General features: G+C 41.5%; 1 protein-coding gene across 1 annotated transcript in view; it reads left to right on the top strand.

Moving 5' to 3' along the window:
* Nucleotides 1-19,139, top strand: part of FLVCR1 (FLVCR choline and heme transporter 1) — a 42,990-nt gene extending 23,851 nt beyond the window's left edge. The window contains exons 8-10 of the mRNA XM_075595655.1: nucleotides 4,661-4,772; nucleotides 14,826-14,893; nucleotides 17,139-19,139. Of these exons, the coding sequence (XP_075451770.1) occupies nucleotides 4,661-4,772; nucleotides 14,826-14,893; nucleotides 17,139-17,213 (255 nt within the window). The 3' untranslated portion in view covers nucleotides 17,214-19,139. The remainder of the gene's footprint in view (nucleotides 1-4,660; nucleotides 4,773-14,825; nucleotides 14,894-17,138) is intronic.
* Nucleotides 19,140-25,762: the final 6,623 nt, after the last annotated feature.

The following is a 25,762-nucleotide window of genomic DNA, read 5'->3' as shown; positions in this document are numbered from 1 at the left end:
GTACTGACGCGTCTCATCACGTGTGCGGAACCGGCTCGGAAATACCGGTGAAGCAGTGAGGAGACAAATGGAACATAAACCATGTCCACGAGTACCAGCAGCTGCCTCCTATGCACTACCCAAGTGGGAAACCACAACACGTCCATACCTGTGACGTCATCACGTCACGCTACGTGGTTATGACTGAGATACGTCATAAATTGTAATTAAAAAACTTTATTAAACTTACACACTCCCAGGGGGCAATACCAAGGCAAAGAAAAACATTTAAAAGTTAAAAACAACATACAAAATCGTGAAAAACACAGTAAAAAACAATTAATGTGTTGAGAAAAAAATATAATAAACAACCTTTGATATTGAGCATTAATATCATGGTAACGAAGGTTATGCATAGGGTGTTGTAATCTTATTTCAGATAAAGTTTCAAATATTAAATAACCAATAAATATACAATATTGAACATTTGAATTAAATTAACAAAACCCCAGTGCACCTAAAGAAAGTGACATGAGACTGAAAGAGAGCGATTTCATACTTGATACTATTAGTAAAATTTGTGCAATCTCCATCATGTCTAATAGTGATTAGACTAGAAAATTTATATAAATTATGTCCAATAAATCACATGATGTGTAATGCATTAAATAAATAATATAATATGACATAAGAGAGAGTGCACATTTTTGTTCTACGCTCTACAACCGGACAATCTGTAATATGCTGTTTAGAATTGCTATCAAGATTGTGCAATATCACTCATGTCAAAATAATAATTAATAACATAATATGACCTAGGTGAAAGTACACACTTATTGAACAACCTATAATAAAACAATCTGTAATCTTTAACAACAATTTCAGACAAGTATACATAAGTATAATAATTTTGATAAAGCGCTACTAAAGCGCGAAACGCGTTAGAGGACCCTTTTAATGTAGCTGTTGCTACCATGCATTTGGATTAAAGCATTTTTATCTTTCACGGATCTGCCTCCAGCCCTATTTTTTTGCAGTGCTCCACCATCTCTCTACGCATACATAAGTAACAACACTTGAAAAAGCATATACAATGGGTATCGGAAAAGATTTTATGTATCAAACAAAAGGGGTCCTATGTCCCAATCACAATTTAAACCGTATGGGATACGAGTCTGCAACGTAAAAATCCAGTATAGTTCTCTTTTGTTTAAAATATTCAATCTATTTCCCCCTCTGATGTGGTTTGGTATATGTTCTATACCCTGGCAAGATAAGTTGTTAACATTGTAGTTTGGGCAATGTGTAAAGTGATTGGACACTGGATGACTGATATCCTTTTTAGCAATGAGGCGTAGGTGTTCAAGTATCCGAACTTTTAAACATCTTATTGTGCGTCCTATATATTGCTTCCCGCAACCACATTAGAGCAAATACACCACATAAATGGTGTCGCAGTTGAAGGACTTTATCCGAAAAGTGTTTTTTGTTTTAAATGAGCTAAATTCGGAAGTCTGTTTCATAAATTTACATATTTTACATTTTGAACAACTGTAACTACCTATAGGTAGATTCTTAACAGGTAATTTATCTGTGGTAAACATGCTTGCAGAGACATGGTTTGCAATGGTTTTTGCCCCCCTAAACACGAATCTAGGACCCTCCTCATAAATTGAGTGCAATACTGGGTCTGCTGCTAGCACTGCCCAATGTTTCTTAACCATGTTTTTAATAGTCATTGCTTGATTATTGTGTTGAACAATAAAATATGGTGGTTGAAAATGTCTATCTTTTCCCTTTTTATTCCTATCCAAAAGATCCGCTCTATCCATCAATTGTACCTCATCAAATGCTTTATTAAGATCTTTCTTTGAATATCCTCTAGCTTCAAAACGCTTCATCAGATCAAGGGACTGAATAAGAAGACATCATTATTTGTACAGATTCTTTTTAACCGTATTAGCTGACCTTTGGGAATACCCCTGATAAGTGATTTGGGATGGCAGCTTATATTTTTTTCTCAACACATTAATTGTTTTTTACTGTGTTTTTTCACGATTTTGTATGTTGTTTTTAACTTTTAAATGTTTTTCTTTGCCTTGGTATTGCCCCCTGGGAGTGTGTAAGTTTAATAAAGTTTTTAATTACAATTTATGACTCCAGGGGGGTAAGTATTTTATTCACCTTGATAAATAGTCCGAAACGCGTTGGTGTGTGTCTGTTGTTCTTGATCCATTAAACAAGCTTTTTATTTTGGGAACGCATCCTTGCACTTTTTATGGCAGTGCCAGTTTGGACCTAGTGCTCCGTTTTTTCCTCCTTTGCTGCACCATAGTAACAACATGGTAACATGCTCTGCACAGGTGAATCCTAATTATTGTAAGTGCAAACACCTGTATGAGTTGTATGTGCTGGGTTAATGACTGTAATGAGTACAAAAAGTAAATGCATGAATAAGTAAGTTATGTATCAAAACGTCTGAGAAACTAACCCGGCAAACTGTGTACCATTGTGTATATACAACTGTGTTGTGAAGTGCATATCATATAGTGTAAAGTGTTACTAAATGCAACTATAAACAGCTGAAAAAGCAGATACTGTATAAACTGATATTAGGGAGAATATCCATCATATCTGTTAGTGTACAAAGAATAGACGAATAATGCATAAAGAGTAAAACATCCAAAATTCAAAACCCATCAATCAACGAGAATAGAAGAACCAAACGCACAGATCCAGTCCGCAGCCCTGCTGGTTGTCTGAGTTATAGCACGCAATGGTCCTCACAGTACCACCACTCTTTGTGTTATGCATCCTAAGTGGATCATAGCCAAACATAGGATGTATAAAGAAGTAGAGGGCAAAAGGTCAATTCGGTCTCGTACCATAACTACTCCTATATAGCTACGCAAATGAAGTTGAAAAACAAGCATATTCGACCATTATAATTATATGAGAGACAGAAATAGTGGAACCTTGAAACAGCCATATATGGGAAAAAAAGACCAACCGTCTGGGACCAAGAATAAAAGGTCCCCAACTGCACCCAGAGAGTTCCCATAAACTGGCATAGTGTTATTGTGTGGAGTGCCCTCAGCACTATATGTGCTGTTGTGTGCAGATATTGTAGCAAACAGTTTCTACATTGAATGAGTGCACCTTTTCATTATTTAGCAGATGACTGACAGATGTCCTGGCAAATAGGTGGGTTTTGTAGGCCAATTTTGTGATTCTTCTCCCCCTGCAACCTCCCTAACCCCCCATTTGTGTGACTACGTTTTTACTTTTATCATACAGTATTATCACCAAAAAAAATGTTGTGCTAGATCAAATTAAATAAGTATTCCTTTACACTATCACAGAAGCATGTAAACACTCATAATACATAAACAAACACAATGAAAAGGTCCTAATGCAACAGCTCCACCAATAGTTCATACCAGAAGTCCATATTCAAGTTCCCAGTACTGTGGGTGCCCTAATGTAGTGTATCTCATAATTAAAGCTAAGATGTAACATGCTCAAGCAATATGCAGATCATACAACTTCCCAAAATATGCTAGTTTCTAGCCAACCCAGCCGCCTTAAAAAAAATTCCCTCCTAGGTTCCCTTTCTTATTTGTAGGATAACGACATTCTGCCTTTTTATACAAGGAAATACTGCTCAATAACTTGGTCAAGAACCATGTAATTAGAATGAAAAGGAACATTCACACAGCATAGAAGGCAGGGGTGGGACTCTCCAGTCCTCAAGGGCCACCAGCAGGTCAGGTTTTAAGGATATCGCTGCTTCCGCACAGGTGGCTCAGTATGACTGTATGACTGAGCCACCTGTGCTGAAGCAGGGATATCTCTAATACCTGGCTTGTTGGTAGCCTTTGAGGACTGGAGTTGGCCACCCCTAATATAAGGAATCTGTGGCGAGGCAGATGGCGGAACATTGGAAGTATCCATATTGGGCCTAACCACAATAGAAGGGGTTTGTCGGGCCTTCTATCAGCATGGAGGCTAAAACCATAGTGTGTGGCTGAAGATTATCACAATTTTTGTATAAAAAGTGGTAGATTTAAATTTAAAAAAAAAGTACCAACCTGTATTAAGAAAACGTGGCGGCACCAAGAAAGCCAAGTAGGAACATACGTGAAACATTTATAGCGCCGTGTGATTGAAGCCCTATTAAGAGGATTCCAGAATATTTTTGTGTTACAAATTGCTTGTACATAAACGCATTTTTATACAGTGAATTCCAGGCCTAAGTAGTGTTCAGCGCGGCGGAGTTGTTCATCGGCTAGAGGCGTTTGTAAAAATTACATAAAAATAATGTGCGCCATGGGAAAATTTCACTTTTTTTTTTAGTAATTATTTTGCTTTTATTTTTTTTTAACTATAAATATATAAAAGTCAGTAGAACATAGAAATCTGCAAATAATTAAAACCAGACCTAGAGAGAAAGTAAAACACACACACACACACACACACACACACACACACACACACACACACACACACACACACACTGGCATTATTCATTGATTATGAGTTATTGATTTTTTTTCATGATAAATTTGCAATTTTAGCAGAAAACTCATTTTTAAATCTCTTAAATCTTTATTTGAACTTTATTTAAACGTACCGGGTGTACTGTATGTTATTCAATGTCATCTTCTCCATTCTATTTTAGATATTTGGGATTTTATTCACGTTGGCTCAAGGCAAGCTTACAACAGACTACAATCCTCGTGCTGGGAATATCTTTCTTTGCGTATGGATGTTTTTAGGTATCATTTTAACAGGTGAGTTTATTTAAAGGAGTAATCCAAGCAATATCCTACGTGTTTATTTTTTTAAAATTATTTTTAAATCCGTTCTGTAGTATTAGATAATGGCTACATTTTTATTATTGCATTCTTAATGCCATTTTTAATTTGTTTTAATATACTGAGCATCTTTTGATGTCTACAGCAGGTTTAGCACACCTCCCCAGCAGTGCAAGATCTATGAAACACTTTCCATTTTTTTGTGATAAATTGTTGCCAATATTCCCAGCTGTTTGAGCTGTAAACTGTAACAGTAGATAATGTTACCTTAGTCATATAAGAATACATTGTAGCTGCTGAGTTACACTGATTGAAGGATTGATTGAAACTGAAAGGCAGCCAGTTAGTTAACCCTGGTAAGCAGTATATTCGCTGATCGATAACAGAAGAACTAATCAATCGGCATCTTATGTAATTCGTTTTCAATAAAAATAATTAAAGGCTGCCTATATTAAAACTAAAAATATTTTAAGTGCTGCACAGACTGCCTCTTTAACATAAAGCTTAGAGGCACACACCTAATAATATGATTTAAGCAGGCCAAAAATGTTTTTTTTAAATTGATCAGTGATGAGCGATTGTGTCAAATCCTTTTAAGCATATTGATTAGCAGAACGCTGTACCACCAAATACTTTAAACAATAAAGTTTTATGAAAAACTGATTTTCCTACAGTATGTCTGCAGTGAAGGGAAATGGAAGCCTCCCCTTCTGTCTCCAGGTTAAGGGCCACTGCGGTCATGTGGCCGCTCTCAGGGGCAGTCATGTGACCGCGCTTTGCCGGAGGGGATGTGGCACTCTGCTGCCGCCGCCGCCCCTCTGACACTTAAGGGATGTACGTAGATTGTATGTAGATTTTTGTTTATATAGCGCCATTAATGTACATAGCGCTTCACAGCAGTAATACATGTGACACAATCCTATAAATAACAAATAAAACGCAATAGGAAGAAGCGCTTCAGACATAAAAGTAACATTTCGGAAAAGGAGGCCCTGCCCCGAAGAGCTACAGCACCTGTTAATGTGCCACTGGTAACTAATAAATTAGGATGTTTTGGTTCTATCAACTAGTTGATTGCAGAGGCTATGGTATCCATACCACATTTAGGGTGTGACGCTGGCTGAACATTTAGTTCTGGGAAACATGGCAGGCTGGAATTCAACCCTTTTGTCTACAAAAACCACTGAGTCCCTGAGATTGGTTACAATAATTTGTCCGTCAAAAAGAAATCCTACACTGTACGTACTTGGCACTTGCCTCAAGAGGACGGGGAAAAACACTTGAGTTTTTAAGAGGTTTTTTTTTCTTAGCGTTTTTTTTTTTTTTTTTATCTGAGCATTGAATACTGTGCCAGTCTTTTGTTCAGATGTGCTTTTGTTGTAGCCGTATGAGGTTGCACATGATGTAAGATTACGTGTCTTGCAAGGTTTCAATGTTGCTTTTCTATGTATTTTTTTGGACAACTTTTACATACGTTTGCAATGTACACAGATCAGCGTGTTTATTACATATTGTGTCAGTGACCATTTACTTGTAATGTAGAGGCTCGAGTTGCCGACTCCAGTCCTTAAGAGCCACCAACAGGTCAGGAGTTCAGGATATCCCTGCTTCAGCACAGGCGGCTGTCATTGACTAAGCCACTTGTACTGAAGCAGGGATATCCTGAACACCTGACCTATTGGTGGGCCTTGATGACTGGAGTCGGCCACTCCTGGTATAGGCCAATGTTTCTTTTTGGAGCTAAACTTTGGAATAAGGACAGCGGCTTGAATGTAGATAATGAATCTGAATGTAGCACTGCACCCTTAATGCAGAAAGGGCCAGCAGACCTTTTTTTTTCTTTTGCAAGGCCCAATGTGTGCCACAAAAGCCCCAATCATGAGAATGGAGAACAGCTCAAGCAACCTCGTGACTATGGCAATCACAGCCGCATTTAAGTTAAAGCAGCAGTCCTGCCTAGGAAGAAAGTGAACGAAGGATAGTGACGTGTAATAGGTTACGTGTTTAATGGGTTAAATGTACTGTAGATGATGGACCGGTTTTGTTAAAGACACATTTTCAACTGTTAACATTACAATGGTAAACACATTCTTTGGATGGGTTTCACTATCTATAACTGTTATATTTTGCGTGTCCTCCAAATTGTTAGCATAGTTTTATTTTATTTGCAGAGTAATTATGGTGCCATCATTTGTCACGCAGATAAACACAAGCAACTGAAGTACTGGAATCCAGTGTTACAAAAAAAGAGAAAAAAGCCATACTCCTTCTTTGTGAAAAAGGAATATGTGACGCAGTTACTTTAAAAGGTTGATGGATCTTTCCTAGGAAGCAAGTAACACTGATGTGTTTAAAATATGTTTTGACACGCTGAGTTAAACTGCCCATTTAATCAGCAACTAGAGATGACTGAATACTTGACAAATGCTATAGACAGAACTGTGTAATCACTTCCCTGACAATGCAGGCCCCTATGGCAGTAAATGGGGATAGCATAATGACATGCTTTAGGGCAGGAATAAATATGACCCACGCTTATTCCCAGAACACTATGTTCCTCGTGTAACTGACAATAGGAGATTAAGAGCCTTTGGCTAATCATGAGTCAGAGAAGTGTATGGATCTTGCTCTTACTGGGTGTTTGTGACGGTGGGAGGCAGTAGGCACCCAAAACAAAGGTGACGCCCAGCTTGCTTCCCCTCATCATCCACCCTAACCCTTCTATCTGGTTCCACGGTACCTGGAGTGAGGTTACGGACACTTCCGCACCACTCGGCCACCAGCAACCCCCTTCCTACCATGTTCCTTACCAACCTCTGCTGTTCCCCTTTGCAGAGAGGGGTGGAGTGAATAGATGTTCTATGTGTTTTAAACCTAAACACTGCTTAGTAAAATATTTATACCTGTGCACCCAAACAGCACCGTCTGAGTTTTCGAGGGTGCTTTGGGAAAGAGCAGTTTCCATTGTAAACTGCAAAGTTGTAGGGTGTTAATATCTAAGTTGCAGTGGGACTGAGATCATGTAATGTTGTGTAACCCAGGTGTTTCATTCTAACAATGTTAAAGAGGTTATGAGTTATAGAGAGTGGTGTTTCTTTAAGGCCAAAAGACATGCCCATTGCGTAATACTGTGCAGATTTTGGCTGGGCGTACTGCACTGGGCCTGAAGCCAGGCTGGTGGTGTACAGGTAACATTACACAGCATCTAGGTGAAAGGTGAGATCACGATATACCAATGCATCTGGCTGCCATAGAAACCGGGTTGGGTTTCCTGGGCTTGGTTAGTTATGTGGGTGGGAATCTCTCCAAAGTTTGCATGTACAGACAAAATACAAGTTTCCATTGTTTATATGAGGGTAAGAACTAGTAAACTAGAGCCAAAGGGTCTGCGGCACATTGCAAAGCTCTGTGCCAAACTGACTTCTACTTACTTGCTATATACAGTATGAAAGAGGGAGAGTCCTAGTGTTAAGGATCTGTGAAGTGGGACATTCCAGTTTGAATAATCCTTTTTAAGTCCTGAAGCCACAAATACAAATCACAACCCACCCCTTACCCCCCCACCATTTATAAGATCTGTGAGCGTGCCTGCAGATACAGCATCACGTACACATTATTCATCTTTTTATCTGTCCAATTTTTGTTTTTAATTCTATGGGACACTGTATACACTTGACACTCGCTGTAAACTGAGAGGGTGCTACCCAAGGATTGATGCTTCCTAGGAAGCAATAAAGAACCACTATATGAGAGGAAGAGGGTGTCCTATGGAGTGGGTGCACTCCTGTAAAATCCCATACGTTTATTTACTTTTATGCATTAAATCTATTTTAAACTACACTATATAGATACTACATTTATAACCAGTATCTGGAGGCTAACTATTACCCTAAAAGATTGACACCTTCAGATCAGGGTGTTTTTCTCTCCGTAGAGGCCTGGTATACACCATACCCAGTCTGGTTAACCTTTTGACCCTACTGGTACTGTTAGACTTGCCTATCCATGTACCATTTGATATAACCTTGGTAAGGAATTGTGGTTAGTCCTCTCATGCGAGACACTATGTTCTCTTGATATACGAAGGGTTCTAAACTCTGATCCGTAGGGATTGTACAGGAATGCACCCACTCCAAAGGATTCTCTCTTGTATATTGTTTTTTTTTTTTAATTATTGCCTTTACTTTCCTTTTTCAAGCAGTGATTCTGTGAAACAGACATTCACAGAAGATAACCACTAATTCTGCTCATTTTCCTCTGTTGTACAACTTTAGACCCAATTAGATACTCTGGCTTCTTTCACATTTAGGATAGCCCTGTGTTTATTAGAGTTTAACTATTGAATTGCCTTACTGTATTAGCCTTTTGTGGCTCAAGAGCTTGATTTTGCATTTCTTGGCATTACATTGCAGTTGCCACATTCTTGACCATTCCTCTAATCTACCCAAATCATTCATTTATTTAGTTTACTTCTGGACTGTCCATGTTGCAGATCTGTGTATCATCTGCAAAGATGCACACGTTCCCTTCTAGACATTCTCTAATGTCACTAATAGACATTACAAAGCATGGATCCCAGTACAGATCCCAGAGGTTCTCCACTGGTCATCCTCCCCTCCATTCAATGGACTCCATTTACCACAGCTCTGTTACCGATCACTCAACCAATGTCTTAACCATTCAGCCAACTTACAACCCAATCCCATGCGTTACAACTTATTTATCAGTCTTCTATTTGGGACAGTGTGAAAGGCTTTACTAAAATCTAGGAAACCTACATCTACTGCTCCACCCTGAACTATTACTGCACGTTGGTCACACAACTTTGTGTGATATGATTTCCCCCAGAAAATGTATGCTGACTGGGATCTTGGATATTCATCAATTCTTTCAGCAGTGTTTCCATGAATCTCCCCCTTTTGGTGACCCATTGAGCACTGAAGGGGGTAAATAAAAGTACTTGACCAAGTAAACTGCTCTAAGGAGTTGCCTGTCGCCTATGGGGACTCGGTGTTAATGCCCCATTCTCCCAATGACTCCTAGTTCAATTCCCAGTGTCAGCTTTTTGTGACCTTGACCTAGTAATGTTATCTCCCAATGTCCAAATTTAGACCATAACCTGTCCAGAGCCGAGACTTGTCTACATTCTATTACATACAGCACAGTGTACTGTAGTACTACAGCTCCGGAGCATAATCAGATCTGCCCCACCGGAAGGTCCTTCGTAAAACTCCCAATCCAATATGCATGGAGGAAGTATGCAGTACACATTAATAGGAAACGAATCCCAGAAAGCAGTGTGTATTCCCAACAGGGGTGATTGTAGCAGGGGCCCACTTGAGATGGGGCATTATTGACGCTATCCAGGAGATATCCAATCTAATCAATCGTAAGGGAAAGAAGCATAAATACCTCCCCAGCCTAGGAGTGAGAGCCACCAGGGGAAGAAGCACAGAGTAACTTTATGATTTACTACCAGTTAAGATGTCCAACCTGAAGTCTGTCCTTGTATGGCGAGCCTCATAACCGGATGAGAATAAAGCACTTTTTGTACTATAAAAGTTCCTGGCGCCCATCCTTATTCTATCTGCACATCCATGCCCAACCTGCACCACCCCAGCACCCTGAAAAGGTGTGCAAGATTGAGCATTGCCACGTACAGTATATAGTTCAACTCGATGTAAACTCCTTTAGTGCCGGGCAAGGAGGATTACATTTACGTCAGTAAGATGCCCCCAACTTATCAATGCTTGGTAAATGTCCTTAAATCTTTAGTGGAATTATCTTTGCTTACATTTCTAAGGTCTCCGGTATAGTGGGTGCGCGAAGGAGCGCATGGTGTCACGTGCGCCTGTCGGCTGAGCGATCTGTGGCCTGAGATCCACAGCGACGGGGTGGAGGAGGCGTGTCCATGTCATGAGGCTGGTTCGCCCTCATTGGCTGAACCACTCAGGTGGCTCGGCCGTCGCGCGACAAAAACAAATGTGATAAATCTGTTGCGCACTCTATGGCCTGCCTCATTGAGGTGCAGCCTTTTGTTCGGGTACAGTATGGATGCGGCCTAAATCCTGAATTGGCAGCTGCTCTCCATATCTGTACATGTTTACATTATCAGGACTCGACAAATTCTTTAAAAAAAACTCCCCCTCACCAGTCTTACCTGCGGCGGCATCTCCCGCCATTCTCCTGCTTCTCCCCTGCAACTTGGGAGTGTCGCCCCTGCAGCTCCTGTCAAAATGGCTGCCCGGCATCAAATGATGCCACATTGCCATGACGACAGGACGCTATGTGACATCAAAACATCACGCGGTGTCAAGTTGTCATAGCAACTTGACATCACGTAGCGTCCTGTTGTCGTGGCAATGCAGCGCCATTTGACAGGAGCTGCAGGGGAGACACTCGCAAGTTGCAGGGGAAAGCGGGAGACGTTGCACTACGCCTTCGCAGGTAACACTCAACAGCGGGCAAAATGCACTCACCCCAGGCGAGTGGGCAAGTGCATTTGGCAAGCCCTGTACATAATCCAAAACCCCTCCTTTAAAATTCTGCTCTGATCGCCGTAAGTGAAGACGATGGACAAGTGACCCACACACCTGTGTTAAAATCATCTTCACTCCATGAAGCAGGTGCCTCTTCACCATATACACAGCAGGTGACTCTACTCAACACACCTGTTTTGTAAACAGCCCACAGACAGAGGTTACTGTAGGACACAAGTTAACACACAGCTTTAGTTAGTTGAGATTTTTAATTACCACAGTGAGCCACTTTTTCTGCCGTGGCACTGCAAAGCAAGCCCTCTAATAGTGAAGGTCTTATTGCTGTAGCTCAGGTCAATCAGTAAGTAACCTTTTTAGCAATTCTGCCTTTTGTGAACAGCTTCATTTTTCCTGTCTGCCAACATTAGTTCAGATCTTCTTAGCACCTGTGTTTACCACACAACACATAAGTAATTACCACAGGAGAGTAAGGAATTGAGATGAATCCAGTTGGTGCATTAATGGCCAGGTAATGCCCTATTCTTTGTGGGATATTGCTATCCTAGAGTACATTTTTTTTTTTAGTTATTTCAATATTCTAGCTGCTATTTGTTTCTAGGTCGCCAGCTTTCAGGATGTAGAACAAACAGATTGCTTGGTTTCTAATTGTTTTAAATGTTGTAGCCTGTCATTATAATTATCCACAAAGAACATGACATTATTACCGAACTATTAAGGCCTGCAGGAGTTGACGCCAAAGGCCATTGACGCAGCCAGGTCACGAGTTGTTGGGGATTATTGCCATTATAAGGTGGGAGGCGGCTATTGGACTGACGTTATGACGATCACACGCAAGGCAGAGGGTGAGGCCTCATTCAGGGTGCCAGAGGCAGGAGTTGGAGGGAGTGAGGGCGGCAGTTTGCTGGGCGATGTGTGTTCATCCCCAGCAGACTGTTTCAGGAGTTGAGGGGGCGGGGCTACAGACGGCAGGTTAGGGATCCAAGTTGCAGTCATGAAATCATTCTCAAGAATGATTTCATTGGCTGCCGAGGTCCCAGTGACGCTGCTGCAGCTTCAAAAAACGATTTTTTCGTTTATTGAAACTGTAGCCAGCGTCAACTCCGGGCTTCGGGGACAGGGCAGCTGCTACCCTGACAACCAGTATTCAATTTGAATACTTTGTGTCCCACGGCAGCACGCCCACCCTCCGAAGCCTGCACCCTGAACGAGGCCTGAGAGGCACTGTTGAGTACAGGTTTGTTCACGGGCCATTATCTTGCTGATTTTACTGTTACACACTGCACTAATGGCTACTATTAATGTTATACAACTTATATTGAGTTAGCCTTGGTATTTACTGCCTCTTTAGCCATGACGATGGTGTTTGAAGCATAGCAGCCACCGCTGTAATAGGAGATTGTTATAGAGTGGTGACAATTAGGCCTCGGTCCCGCTGCGCTCGTTGGCGCGGGCGGCAATGTAGCGAGTTCCCCACCAGCAGGGGAATCCTCGCGAGCCGGTCCCGGTCCCCCCTGGCGGCACAGCTGACTACACGCTGTGGCACGTCAGCCGCTGGAGACACCAGAGAATGGTGTTTCCTAGCGTTGACGCGTGACGTGTGTGGCTGTGAGCCAATGGGGAGGGGAGGCTTCGGGAGGAGGAGAGGCTTCGGGGAGCGGGGAGGAGTGTGGAGTGAAAGCAGGTGAGTGCCTGTCTGTATATGTGTGTGCCTGAGTGCGTGCGTGCCTGTCTGTGTATGTGTGTGCCCGAGTGCGTGAGTGCCTGTCTGTATATGTGTGTGCCTGAGTGCGTGCGTGCCTGTCTGTGTATGTGTGTGCCCGAGTGCGTGAGTGCCTGTCTGTGTATGTGTGTGTGTGTGCCCGAGTGCCTGCCTCTGTCTGTGTGTGTGTGTGTGTGTATATGAGTGCGTGAGTGCCTGCCTCTGTGTGTGCGCGCGTGTGTGTGTATGAGTGCGTGAGTGCCTGTGTGTGTGTGTGTGTGTGTGTGTATATGAATGAGTGCATGCGTGTGTGTGTTTAAACTTACTTTCCAGCTCCAGCCCGAGTCCGTGGAGGGAGGGGGGGGGGGGAGTAGCGGGTCCCTCCTGCAGCCCGTGGAGGGAGGGGGGGGAGAGTAGCAGCTCCCTCCTGCAGTCCAGGGAGGGGGGGAGAGTAGCGGGTCCCTCCTGCAGCCCGTGGAGGGAGTGGGGGGAGAGTAGCAGCTCCCTCCTGCAGCCCCCCCTCCCTGTCAAACCGCCCACCACCCGCCCACCTCCCGCTCCCTACAGACCGCATATCGCGGTCTGTGTATCTCAGCGCACCGCCTGTCAGCAGTGCGGGCGCGCTGACTCTGGGAGCGGGGCCTTAGCCTTACTCTCTCTTGTGTGCTACATTGTATTTTAGTAGCAGCTGCTGCATTCAGTGTGTGTGATACACTTGCGAACCCACCCTCTGTGTTCATATGTTTGTTTCCTCACCAGAGATTTTAAATTGCCATTAGCTATCTTTTGGATGTTTAAATTACATATTAACTAGGAGGCTATAACTTGATACGGACTCGATCCGTGCCTCAGAGCCATCTAACACGTTTTGTGGGCTCTTATGCATGTTATTCATTTACTTCTGGAGTATCCCTGTATTTGTATCCATTAGGAGATTTATTCACCCTGCTGCTATTTTATCCTTAGCGTGTTGGATGCTCCTACACGAGCCGTGATCTGATATTTTGGCAATACTGATTATACCATTTGACATAATATTAATTTATTTGTCTTTACCATCTGTGTATTAGTGTGTTAACTTTCATATGTTATACATTAGTAATTAACCCTATGGTCAGTCCTCTATTACCTGTTTTGAATATACAGGCTTTTTAATTATTTTCATTGCTGAACTAGGGGGCTAATTAGCAACCGGGTGTTACCTAACTCCCCTATGTCTCAGTTTGTGTATAGAGCACTTTAGTTTGTTTTATATGTTGTGTCACCAATGTTAAGTGATAAACAACTAACTATGTAACCATTTATTTTATATATTAATAACAAAGTATTGCTTATTAAATAATTCATCATTACACTTCAATCACAACGAGTGCTGTCAAAAGGGTGTTCTTGTCTCCTAGTTTTCTGCCATTATACACCCCATTTTATCATTTATTTTTATTTCAATATTGGTTTCTGAATGTACTAAAACGTTTTGCCTACGCGGGGTGTCTTAATATCTTGAAATTATGATAAATGCAAATGTTTGACATTCAGGAAGATCTGCTCTTAAAATTGTCAGTATTTGACCGATTAAAAAAAAAACCCCTGCTGTTTGATAGAACGGGCGTGTGAAATAAATATTTTATTACTTTTGAATATAAATTGGAAAAAGCCATTTTTTAAAATATTTTGGTGCTTTCATTATCTGTGTCTTCAGTAAGGTTTTTGGAAGGGTACTGTACCTGTAAACACACATTGGGATGGGAGCGTTGTGGTGTCACTTTTACAGTATGAAGTATATGTTTTATTATTGATTACTTTAATTTTGATTTTTGTTTTGTCTTGCAGCTCTCATCAAATCTGATCTAAAAAGGCACAATGTAAATGTTGGAATTGCAAAGTCCGAAGCGACGCCTGTAAGTGTTTCTTGTTTTGGAGTATTTTGTGGGGATTCTCGCAATAAAACAAAATGACGCGGCCAGCGTGGCCTTTCTAAACCGTGAATTTGCTCATAACGGTTTTATCATTGCAGTAATGCAATATTACTGTATTATTTATTTTTTAATGGCGTAACGCTACTCACCAAGAGTCTCAGTACTAGAGTGCGTATATAAGAAAGTGTACATACAGGAAATGTCTAACACAAAGATTATACCATTGGGATTGAAAGAAACTCTGCCCGGTTACTGAACCAAAGTGCTTATTATGTGATTGGAATTCCAGATTGAGTATATTATCCTTGCTGCTGACTTCCAATCAACAGCCATACTTCATTTAATCCAATGTGACAGAGAGCAAAGTCATGCTCTGAAGGGGTCAAACAAAGCTGCTAAGAGTACATGTTGGTTGGCTTGTGTCATGCTAACTAAGCATGTTAGATAACTGATCCTTAGATATAAATTCAAACAAATGGGACTTTTCATATATTGTGATTTTTATTTTTTCCCTTTTTGTAAAAGCTTTTAACTGAAGTGTAGATTTAAAAACTCCGCAAGTATAATACAGTAAACTATACATATGTTCACTGTATTATATTCATTCACTATTCATTGTGAATATTAAAGGGAAAAGGTGCCTTTTCCTCTAGTGTGTGCAAAACAGATCTACATCCAATTGTAACTTTGAAAGATGTTTGTTTTTTATTTATAAAGTACATAATATTAATAGAGACCTGGATTTTAAATGAAAAGACTATTTTCTCATGTTATTTTTCTGCTAGTGTTTACCCATGTATTATATATACTAGTGATTCCCAACAGGGGGTTTGTGAGGTGTTTCCTAGGGGTTCACCAAAAAAGGACACTGCTGCCTAACCGTTTTGTTCGCAATAGTCTGAGTAGGCAATAAGACTTATTCATTAGGGGATCATGGAACATATATTCTAGCAGCGAGTGCACAATATAAAAAGGCTGGGAATCTGTGTGTGTGTGTGTGTGTGTGTGTGTGTGTGTGTATTCTCTTCCTTTTGATGGCATGCCAAGATAGCATGCCAAGTTTGGTGGCTCTAGGATTAAGCGTGTGGATTTGTATAACCATACAAACAAAGTTTCTGAATTTATAATCTATATATCTATACCCCTTGGGTATGTTTCTCCCTGTCATTAAAGCAGGTTACATGGAAGCCTATGCCTCACAAAATCATCACCGCATGATCTTTGTATAGTATATAAGTAGATGTTGCTGTCGAGGCTGAACGACTTATTTTTTTTTTTTTTAGTACAATACTACATCTTAATTTCTATTGATTTGTAACGCCTCTTATTTCCTTGTATATGGCCTGAGTCCATCCTCCCTTAGTACAACAAAGTCGGACCCACCAGACGAGAGAGATATACTTTATGGTTTGGTGCAACCTTAGCCCGGTGGACACTGCTTTTAGAGAAAAACCCTTGCACCTTCACACAATACATACATATTATACACAGTAAATGAGAACACTGTGCTGTTCCCTTTATATAGTTCCAGTGTCCAATGTAGCAACCAAATAGGCCAATGTTAATGCTGAAATGGCATGGGGGCTCTAAGATGATGGATAGTCGCGTTGCAGGCCTGTTAGGGTGGTATATTTGTGAGGTGCGTGTATACATTCACAACTGATAACCACATTTTCAGGAACAAGTCCTGACTGTCTGTTGTCCGACCGCGTCTTAACAGCTCAGCAAGTATCAGGATCTCTCTTGCTCTGGGCTCCTCTCTCTTTCTTTGTGTGTAGAGAATGTGTTCATGCTGCTGTCTCACTTTCTCTGTCCTTGGCTTGCAGTCTCATACAAGATTCCTCTTTCACCTCCTTAGTTTCAGGCGGTCTCTCTGTAGCCCCACTTGTGGCCACCTGGGCTGTCTCTCGGTGTGTCTGTCTCATCTGACTCTCTCAAACTGACAGAATGTTGAAACAATGTTTTTCTTATCCAATCCCATATCTCCTGTCATGTGTTACCAGGCAGATCAGTGACAGTGTCTCTTATTCCATATCGCATCATGTGATATGTGGAGCAAATTAATTCTGTATTGCTCACAGTATACATAGATTTGTAACAGGGGCCATAGATGTCTAATTTAAATCCTCCAAAAAAAAATATAAACTTAATCTTTCTAGCCGTTAATGTGAATTCTATTTGCCACACATTAAGCTTGTCCTTTAAACAGTTCCATTTTTTTTGACAGGTACCAGTGGAAAGCCCAACTGAACCAGAACACAACATTATCATCTCCACTACACAGTCATCATCCACAGTCTGAGAGCGAATCCTCTTCACAGAGATGCACAAGTAGCACTGAGAAATACCAAGGTGATAAGTCTGCGGACTTATCTCAAAGACGATATTTATTGGTTATACTATTTATTGGACGGTTTATCATGCTGTGTGGCAAAGTGCAAAGATTCCTTTCCAATGTCCAAATCTTACATCAAACTGGAGCCAGGAAGAAGGCAACTGTGCTTGTCTGTGTCTTTAAGCACCAAACCATATTGGAGGCACAAGATTGCGACGCGTTGGGAAGAAACCTAGATCATGATTGGTTGGCCCATTTTATTCCTGTGTACTGTAAAACCTTAAATATTCTGTCATTTTAATAATTTTTTTATTGTATTTTAAAATGTATGCCAAGCCATGTTTTATGGGCTAGTGTGTAGGTAGACGTAGTAACAATACTGCTGCCATTAGAAGGTGCAGCGATCCGGGCTGAGGGTTGATGGCTATTTTTAAAAAGCCCAATAATATGATTGTATAAATTCATATATCCCAAAATGTAAGCTGCCTCCCAGCACTTCTCCTCCCTCCTAAAATAGCCCATATCCCTTCCGTGATTGTGTTTCTGAGTTACTGCCACAGTATTTAAATGCTGGGTTTGACAGCGGTAGAATCTCACTGAGCAGGAGTAAGGCCTTGTCCAGGCTGAGTGCTTGAGTGAGGGCGCGATCACAACAAAGTAAGTTGTTGTTGTGTCCAAGCTGTGTGCACTTTTGTATTTGTTGCGCCTGGCCACGTTCGCGGTTCAGCCAATTAGGGCGAACCACTCACGTGACGTCACGGGCCCACACCCGCAGCTAGCTGGCCAGGAATCGCCTAGCGCCAGCGAGCGCGCTCCCAGCCTGGCCGCGGCCTAAGGTGCTGTGAGCTCCCTGCATTTTGTGCAATCAGCATGAGGACATGTAAAGCTACGGCTGCACGCGTGCTAGAGCACCTCATGGCCTGTGACCCATTTCAGCCGCGACCTGCGGTCTGCGGCTGTGCTTGCAGAGCAGGAGATCTGAGAACCGACGTGGGGGAGGGCTGGCGAGGGCGTAGCCATGATGTCACTCGGCTGGTTCGCCCTCATTGGCTGAACTGACGCCGTGAACTGGCCAATGCTCTGCCGCCGCGCCAAAGCACAAATCTTGTCTTTTGGCCAAGGCGGTCGCACATCACGGCTTGTGCACTCACGCATACACGCTGACTGGGGCCTGCCCGTAGAGGGCTGTGCCTTGTGTGTGACGAGCACGCCGTAGCGGCCACTGGGGACCTAGCTTAAGGCGGCTCTTATCTCTTGTGTCCACTTAAGGCCGCGCTTATAGCGACGCTGACGTCATGCTGCGGTCGCTGAACAAATTGAATTGACTTCCAGCGATCGCGACCAAGCCGTCGCGCCGCTTCTACTATAAGCGCACTAGACGGATTCAATGCATTTGTTTTGATGCGGCGTCGCCGACACGATAAGCGCGGCCTAAGATTGTTTAGATAGAGTGATGCATGGGCTAGGTGCTGTGCACACAGGTGGAGAGGCTTGTTGTGGCAACACTGAGCTAAGGATGAGAAGAGGCAGCAGCCTGCACAAAGACATGGTGGGGACACATGGGGGAAGACTGAGGACATGCTGGGGAGAAGGGTACATGCATGATAAACACTGGAGACATGCACTGGGGAAATAAGGTAAAACTGGACCTGTGAGTGGTAAAATAATAAGTGCAAATTAGCGCTAGTGTAAACAATATTATACAGTGATACAAACAGTGGAACAAAACCTGTGATACAGTTTGTGATGAAGGTAGTCCTGGAGCTGCCTGAGAGGTTGATCCGGTATCTTCCAACCAGATTAGAAGATTTGTGTAGAATAACCTCCTATGGCGCTGAGGGTAGAGAATGGAATGGAGTCTTGTGCAATGGTTTCTTCTTGTATGGGTGACCTCAGAGAGGGGGACAAGAGATAAACAAAAAACACCACAATAGTGTATTACCCTTGAGACAACATATGCCGTGATGGACAAGATACAAAGAGCATTTATTGGTTAAAACAATTGTAACCTCAATTGATATAAAACATGTGTTGAATTAATAAACAGTAGATTATTCTCCTGCTGAATAAGAAAAAGCTCCCAAGCGCTTGTGCTTAAGGAAGCTATGTTGCTCCGCCGTTTGGTAAAAACTGAAATCCTACTCACCGTCCATGAGTAGGACATGTGCAGTGGTTCGGGGTCTTTTGCCAGGAATAGCCGCTCGCCGTGGGGTGCAGAACGTCCGTTAGTGCGGGGAGATCTCCTGCAGTCCTCGTGGTCTTGCTGCCAACAGAGTTTTTTCCAAACGTCTCCTCCGCTGACGTCACCGTCTGGTATGCACAGCTACGGTGTCTGGTATGCACAGCTACGGTGTCCCGTGGCCATCCAGGGACACCGTAGCTGTGCATACCAGACGGTGACGTCAGGTGAGGAGACGTTTGGAAAAAACTCTGTTGGCAGCAAGACCACGAGGACTGCAGGAGATCTCCCCGCACTAACGGACGTTCTGCACCCCACGGCGAGCGGCTATTCCTGGCAAAAGACCCCGAACCACTGCACATGTCCTACTCATGGACGGTGAGTAGGATTTCAGTTTTTACCAAACGGCGGAGCAACATAGCTTCCTTAAGCACAAGCGCTTGGGAGCTTTTTCTTATTCAGCAGGAGAATAATCTACTGTTTATTAATTCAACACATGTTTTATATCAATTGAGGTTACAATTGTTTTAACCAATAAATGCTCTTTGTATCTTGTCCATCACGGCATATGTTGTCTCAAGGGTAATACACTATTGTGGTGTTTTTTGTTTATCTCTTGTCCCCCTCTCTGAGGTCACCCATACAAGAAGAAACCATTGCACAAGACTCCATTCCATTCTCTACCCTCAGCGCCATAGGAGGTTATTCTACACAAAACTGTACCTGTAGTGAAAGAATACAGGTCTTTAACCGGTCAAGAGCCTGGGACCTGGGAATCATTTAGCAGTGCATCCTTTGAGGTGCTCTAAGGTTTGTTTTCTTTGTCAATTTATCAGTGACATGCAAAACCCTTCAGTGCTGTTAGTGCTGCATATATACTTGAACCAAAGGAGTCCATGGTCCTGAAAATACATAACCTACTCGATGCACTTTGATGTAAAACATGAGTGATGCATAGTGCTGAACGAGGCTCGCTGGCACACGGACCCTGGCGATGGTATAGATTAAAATCAACAATCATCGTTACTATGTGCCTGCAATTCTTGTACAGTACATGTTCTTTGTTTTGACTGACTGGTCAGTTGCTCTCTGAGCATCTCATTACTGTATGTTCTTTGGGGGTTCACTAATCTGTAACTGTGTATTGGGCAGTATGAGTGAGACACTGGAACTAATATTCCCATTTCTTGGAAACGTATATGAGGTATAGTCTGTAAAGAACATTAGTAGTGTGTGTCCCGCTGAAGGCAGAATCTGTTACCAGTTTTGGGATTTGAGGCAGAATATAGTGTCTTTTTATTCTTTTTATAACAAAATGGACAGTTTTGTAATGTAAATTGGTTTGTCTTTTTTCATTTTTGTACATGGGCAAAAGTTTGTATTCCTTTTTTTTTTTTAATGTAAAACAGTACAGAAGGCAGCTCCCAAAGGTCAACAATACTTTTATTGTTTGTGCAAATATTAGTTAGGCTTTTATTTTGTCTTTAATCATTTCAAAAGACTGGAAAGCTCCAGTCTTATCACCTCTATAGGGTGGCAAGACCAAAAGTGATTTGCATCAATGTTGTGATGCATGTTCCAGTCTCATTTCATCATTGGTTTCACTCTTGATCTATCACAATTTTTTCATCAATGTGATTGACATTGTTTCTAGATACAAACAGATTAGGTGAAGGTTTTTGATATTAGAGCTCTTCATAGATGAAACTATAGTGTACATTTTCAAAGCCTCGGGTGTCTCTCTTCTCCAGGACGAATAGACCTGTACCTCTGTATACTACAGTATCTATGTAAAACTCTTTATGGTGTGGTCAATTAAAATATATCATAGCCTGCAATTAACTTACATTTCAGGAGAAATGCAGCTACTAGAAATGTTGGGATAGGCAGTATAAATGTAATTGTTGTTGTTATTATTAGGCAGTCATTAATGGGCTCAAAACGTATACAATTCACTTAATGTCTGGAGTTTTTATACCTGTTCCTTTTCTCCATCAGAAAAACATGCGCGAGCATAAACCTTTAGAAGAATAACATGTTTTTTTCACCGGTTATTACTTGCAGCTAGAATCTGGCAATGCCCTGCGAGCGGCTCCTGGCTGAACTTGACGTGCTACTCCTTTCCCTAGTGTCACTACTTTTAAACTTTTCAAATAATCTATTTTCTGAAGCATGAACCTGAAGATGGAGTGCTGATCAGATTCCTAGTTTATCAGAATAATTCCCTCCTGCATTCTATCACTGGGGCATGAAATGATTTTGCTTCTCATCACTCATTCTCTGGACCGCTGAATGTCACTAGTTGCTGCTATTGTCGGTGCCACCTACCACAGATCATAACACGATTCTGTAGGTCACTCGCTGGAATGTATTGCTGCTCGTCCCGTACACAGATTTAACTCTCGCTGCGCTCACTTCAGTTTTGGGAGTGAGATAAAATAATAGTCTCGTAATCTATTTAACATCGGGTAAATACTAATGTGATATAATGCATTGCAGGTCTCTCCAGCAATGATGTATATGACTTGCTGTGCTACTTGCTCTGTGATTTTTGCATTTATTAATTATACAGCACAAAATGATGGGCCTAGAGGGCGAGCTATAAACTACATGTATTGCTGATTCACTGCTTTTTAGTTTTCTTTGATTCTCACTGTTTTTAAGTCCATGCCATTGATTTCTAGTGTCTCCAATAGCAAAACTTTTCCATGAAAAAATTAACATTTTGTCCAAACCGCTGATTTTAACCCACTGAGGATGTCCTCTCCTGGACTGAGAGGACGCAAGTGAGTTGAACAGTTCAGTTCAACTTGGTAACATATATTGCACTTGGAAAATAGTGGATCACTATCAGTGGGTTTTTTGGTAACTTAAGATTTTCTTTGTAGCAAAAATCAAATCAAGAAATATTCAATAAATACCGATATTTGTTAGAGGCTCACACTTTTCTGGGGGGGGGGAAGCAGCAATTGGTCAAAGGGTTAAAAAAAAATGGTTTTTCCGTGATTGTCTCCAAAATAAAAGGTTAAAAAAAATACTGCATAATTTCACTGTGTAAAGTGAACATAAAAACTATTTTATAAATGAATAAATATGTTTGCTTTAGAAGAGTGGAACAGCTGTATTATAACATGGAAAAAAATGATATGCTAAATAAACTAACATCATTGGTTGTGTGAGGATGAAAGAAGGTTTTGTTTACAGAAAAAAAGTATGACTGGTGCCTTCTTGCATAAAATGCTGTTAGATGAACATTTTTTAAGAAGTGTTTTTAATCCATGAAATACTGTAAATGGAATCATTTTGTAAACCTATTTCATTTTACTGTGACTGTATTTGTACTATGCTAGCAAACACTTGTATCAAACCCAAAGAAAGTATTCTGTGTCCTGTGCTGCTATTGTCACAATTACGGCATACTTTGTGGGGGTAGGTCCTAGCCATGCAAGCCCCGAAATATCTCTACGCCCTCTCTGGTTCTGCCAAGAATTTTGAGGTGCACCTTTCCCAGGCTTGGCGGTGAGTAGCAGCCCGTATCAGCCAATCAACACCAAGTCCAGGAAAGTCGCACCCCAAAATACAAGGGGGCAGCGCAACCCCATAAGTTTCGATGTTGCCTATCACTCCTGCGCTTGCTACTGTACTTAGTAAACCGGGTGGACAGAGAGACTTACACAGTGCTGGGCTTTGCTAGAAGCCTAACTATTGGGCAAGTTCTAGCTACGTCCCTGTATCAAGACAATATTGGCGCACAACTATCAGAGGAATCTTCATCATATACAGTATATGAAGGTACTTTGCTCACATTTCTGTTCTGTGTGCTTGTTATTTAGGGATCTATGTATCGAGGTCCAATACTGGAGCACAACAATTGCATCAAACATAGAATGTGTTCTATTGATTTCAGGTTGCTGCAGTTAGAGCAATTGCACAAATATATAGGGGCAGATTCATCAAGTGCAGTCATGGGTTAGCACACCCGATCTGGCTTTGGACTTGACTGGGAACAGGGTGGGAAATCGACTTCACAGCTTGATGAATCCCAGCCATAGACCCTCTGAAGTGTTGGCAATAGGAGTTGGGGGGGGGGGGGAAGAGTTATTTAATACTTCTACAAGACATCCTGCAAGTCTGAGGTGGCCTAAATCTCTTACTGACAATCTGCACCAAATGAAATAAACGTAATCAACAAGTTTTATACATTTCATGCTGTGAGAAAGCAATGCGGTCTTTGTATTGATACATAGACTCTTGAATTCTTTGTATTGTTTCAAAATTCACATATTTGCTTGTACGTGAAAACAACCAAAAACATGAGTCATCTGTCAATTTATATCCCTCAGGAATAAAATAAAAACAGATGGAAACAGAGATGATTTTGGTGTTGTTTTTTTTGTTCCTCTCCACCTCACAGGTGGTAGACTGTTTTCCTCCTGTCTAGAAGTAGCAGATTATTATGCCGGGATTTACTTAGCACTGATGTGGGGTACTATGCTGCGATCCTGTGTTAACTGCTCTGAACTTCAATGGTATTTAACACAAGATCGCGGTTCAGTACCCTGTATCTCGGCTACAGTAACTAAATATCCTCTTAATGCCTGGTTGTGTTAAAGCCTAGAACTTGAACCTAAGCTTCCTGGTGTAAGATTATTATTCAAGCTGGTCTTTCCTCTGTGTCCCATCGATTTCTCCTTCCCTCTTGGAATCTGGTAGCAATAAGGTGTCATGATGGGCTGAAGCCCGAGTTTATCTTGAAGTAGAGGCTGAACTTACATCAACTTAACCCATTGGCTGGTAGAGGAAACTGCAACAACTCTGCAAGGCCATGATCTCACCCATGAACGATATGTTCAAATACAAATGGGTGTTTGTGAAGTTGCCTTATAACTGCTAATAGCCAAGACGAGTGAGATTTCATTATTTCAATAACTACTGTAAACATTAATACTAATTTTACAAATAACTAACTCTAATATTCCAAATGAAGTATTAACGTTAGTGGAAAACAAGATATACGGAGATCCCCGGAGATACGGAGGCCCGTGGGAACCCCAGGGGACTCGTGAGAACCCACAGGGATCCCAGGGGGGCCCCCCGCCAGCCTCCTGTATCAATCCTGTGCAGTAAAACTAAAATAAACTCCTTTTAGGCATTTTGCAATTCCTTTGGCTGGCGAGAAAAGATTGCAAATATTTATAGTACTATATGCATATTGTAGTTTAGTGACTAGCAATTTCTGGCCAAAAAATGCGATTTCGGGAATTTTATGGCTTATTGCACGGCTTGTTTTATCCAGAGTGTTCTAGTACTATAAAAAGTTGTTTTAGTGGATATTGCAGCTTTGGGAATAGCAGCACAGGCAATAATCGTGCTATAAGGGCATTTATAGTGCTATAAGCCACTTATCAAAGTTTTAGTGAATAAGCCCCCATGTATAGATTGAATTATCCTAAATTAATTGACTGAGCCACTAATTGAGCCACCTGTGCTGAAGCAGAGATATCCTGAAAACTTGACCTGTTGGTGGTCCTTGAGGACTGGAGTTGCCCACCCCTGTTCTGGACTGCAGTTTGGATCAGGTGGTCATCACAGAGGAAAATATGGATTAAAATTCCTACCCACGTGGGATTTGGCCAATTTCCATTGCAAATCTTTTAGCATCCAAAAGCTTGGAAATCAGGACTTACAGTATGGGTAAGGCTGGTAAATGGTGAACCCCACTGCCATCCATGCAGAAAGCTGCAGAAAGAGTTGGAATTCCTGACTCGGCTTATATAAAATACTTTGCTGAAATAATCATTTGGCTTTGCTATTTAAAATATTCACAGGATATTTTGACAAACTTTTGTTTGTGGAATAGATGATTTGCGCTTGAATCATTGTTCGAAAATTCCTCTTTGAGATAACAGAAATTTGTTAAAGCAACATGGGGACGGAAGGCCGTTCAAACAGTGTGGTTAGTTTACACAATACATTGCTGATTAGTGGTGAATGACTGTACTCATTCTTTTCATACTGAACTTTTATTCTGAAGTCCTTTGAAGGTTTTCTATATCTGATGAAGAAGAATATTTTCTAAATCTATTCCCAGAGGGTTCTAGTTGATAAAATGACTTAATTTACGTCATATGAGACATTAATAATTGGGGAGCTCAGTCTGCGTTAGTATCAGATGGTGAATGATGTGAAAGCAGTATGCCCTATATCTACTGTGCAAAGGTCCATTACTAACCACATAAAGCGCTAACCTATGTTAAAGCCTCGTTAAGTATTAATGAGTATCTTCTAAAACTCAGTAACATTGGGTTAAGTCAAGTTTGTGGCTGGAAAGGGCAGG

This window comes from Ascaphus truei, chromosome 4 (genome assembly GCF_040206685.1).
Source record: "Ascaphus truei isolate aAscTru1 chromosome 4, aAscTru1.hap1, whole genome shotgun sequence".
Classification (NCBI taxonomy): domain Eukaryota; kingdom Metazoa; phylum Chordata; class Amphibia; order Anura; family Ascaphidae; genus Ascaphus; species Ascaphus truei.
The sequence above is the reverse complement of the archived record's forward strand: the minus strand, read 5'-3'. Positions and strand labels throughout refer to the sequence as shown.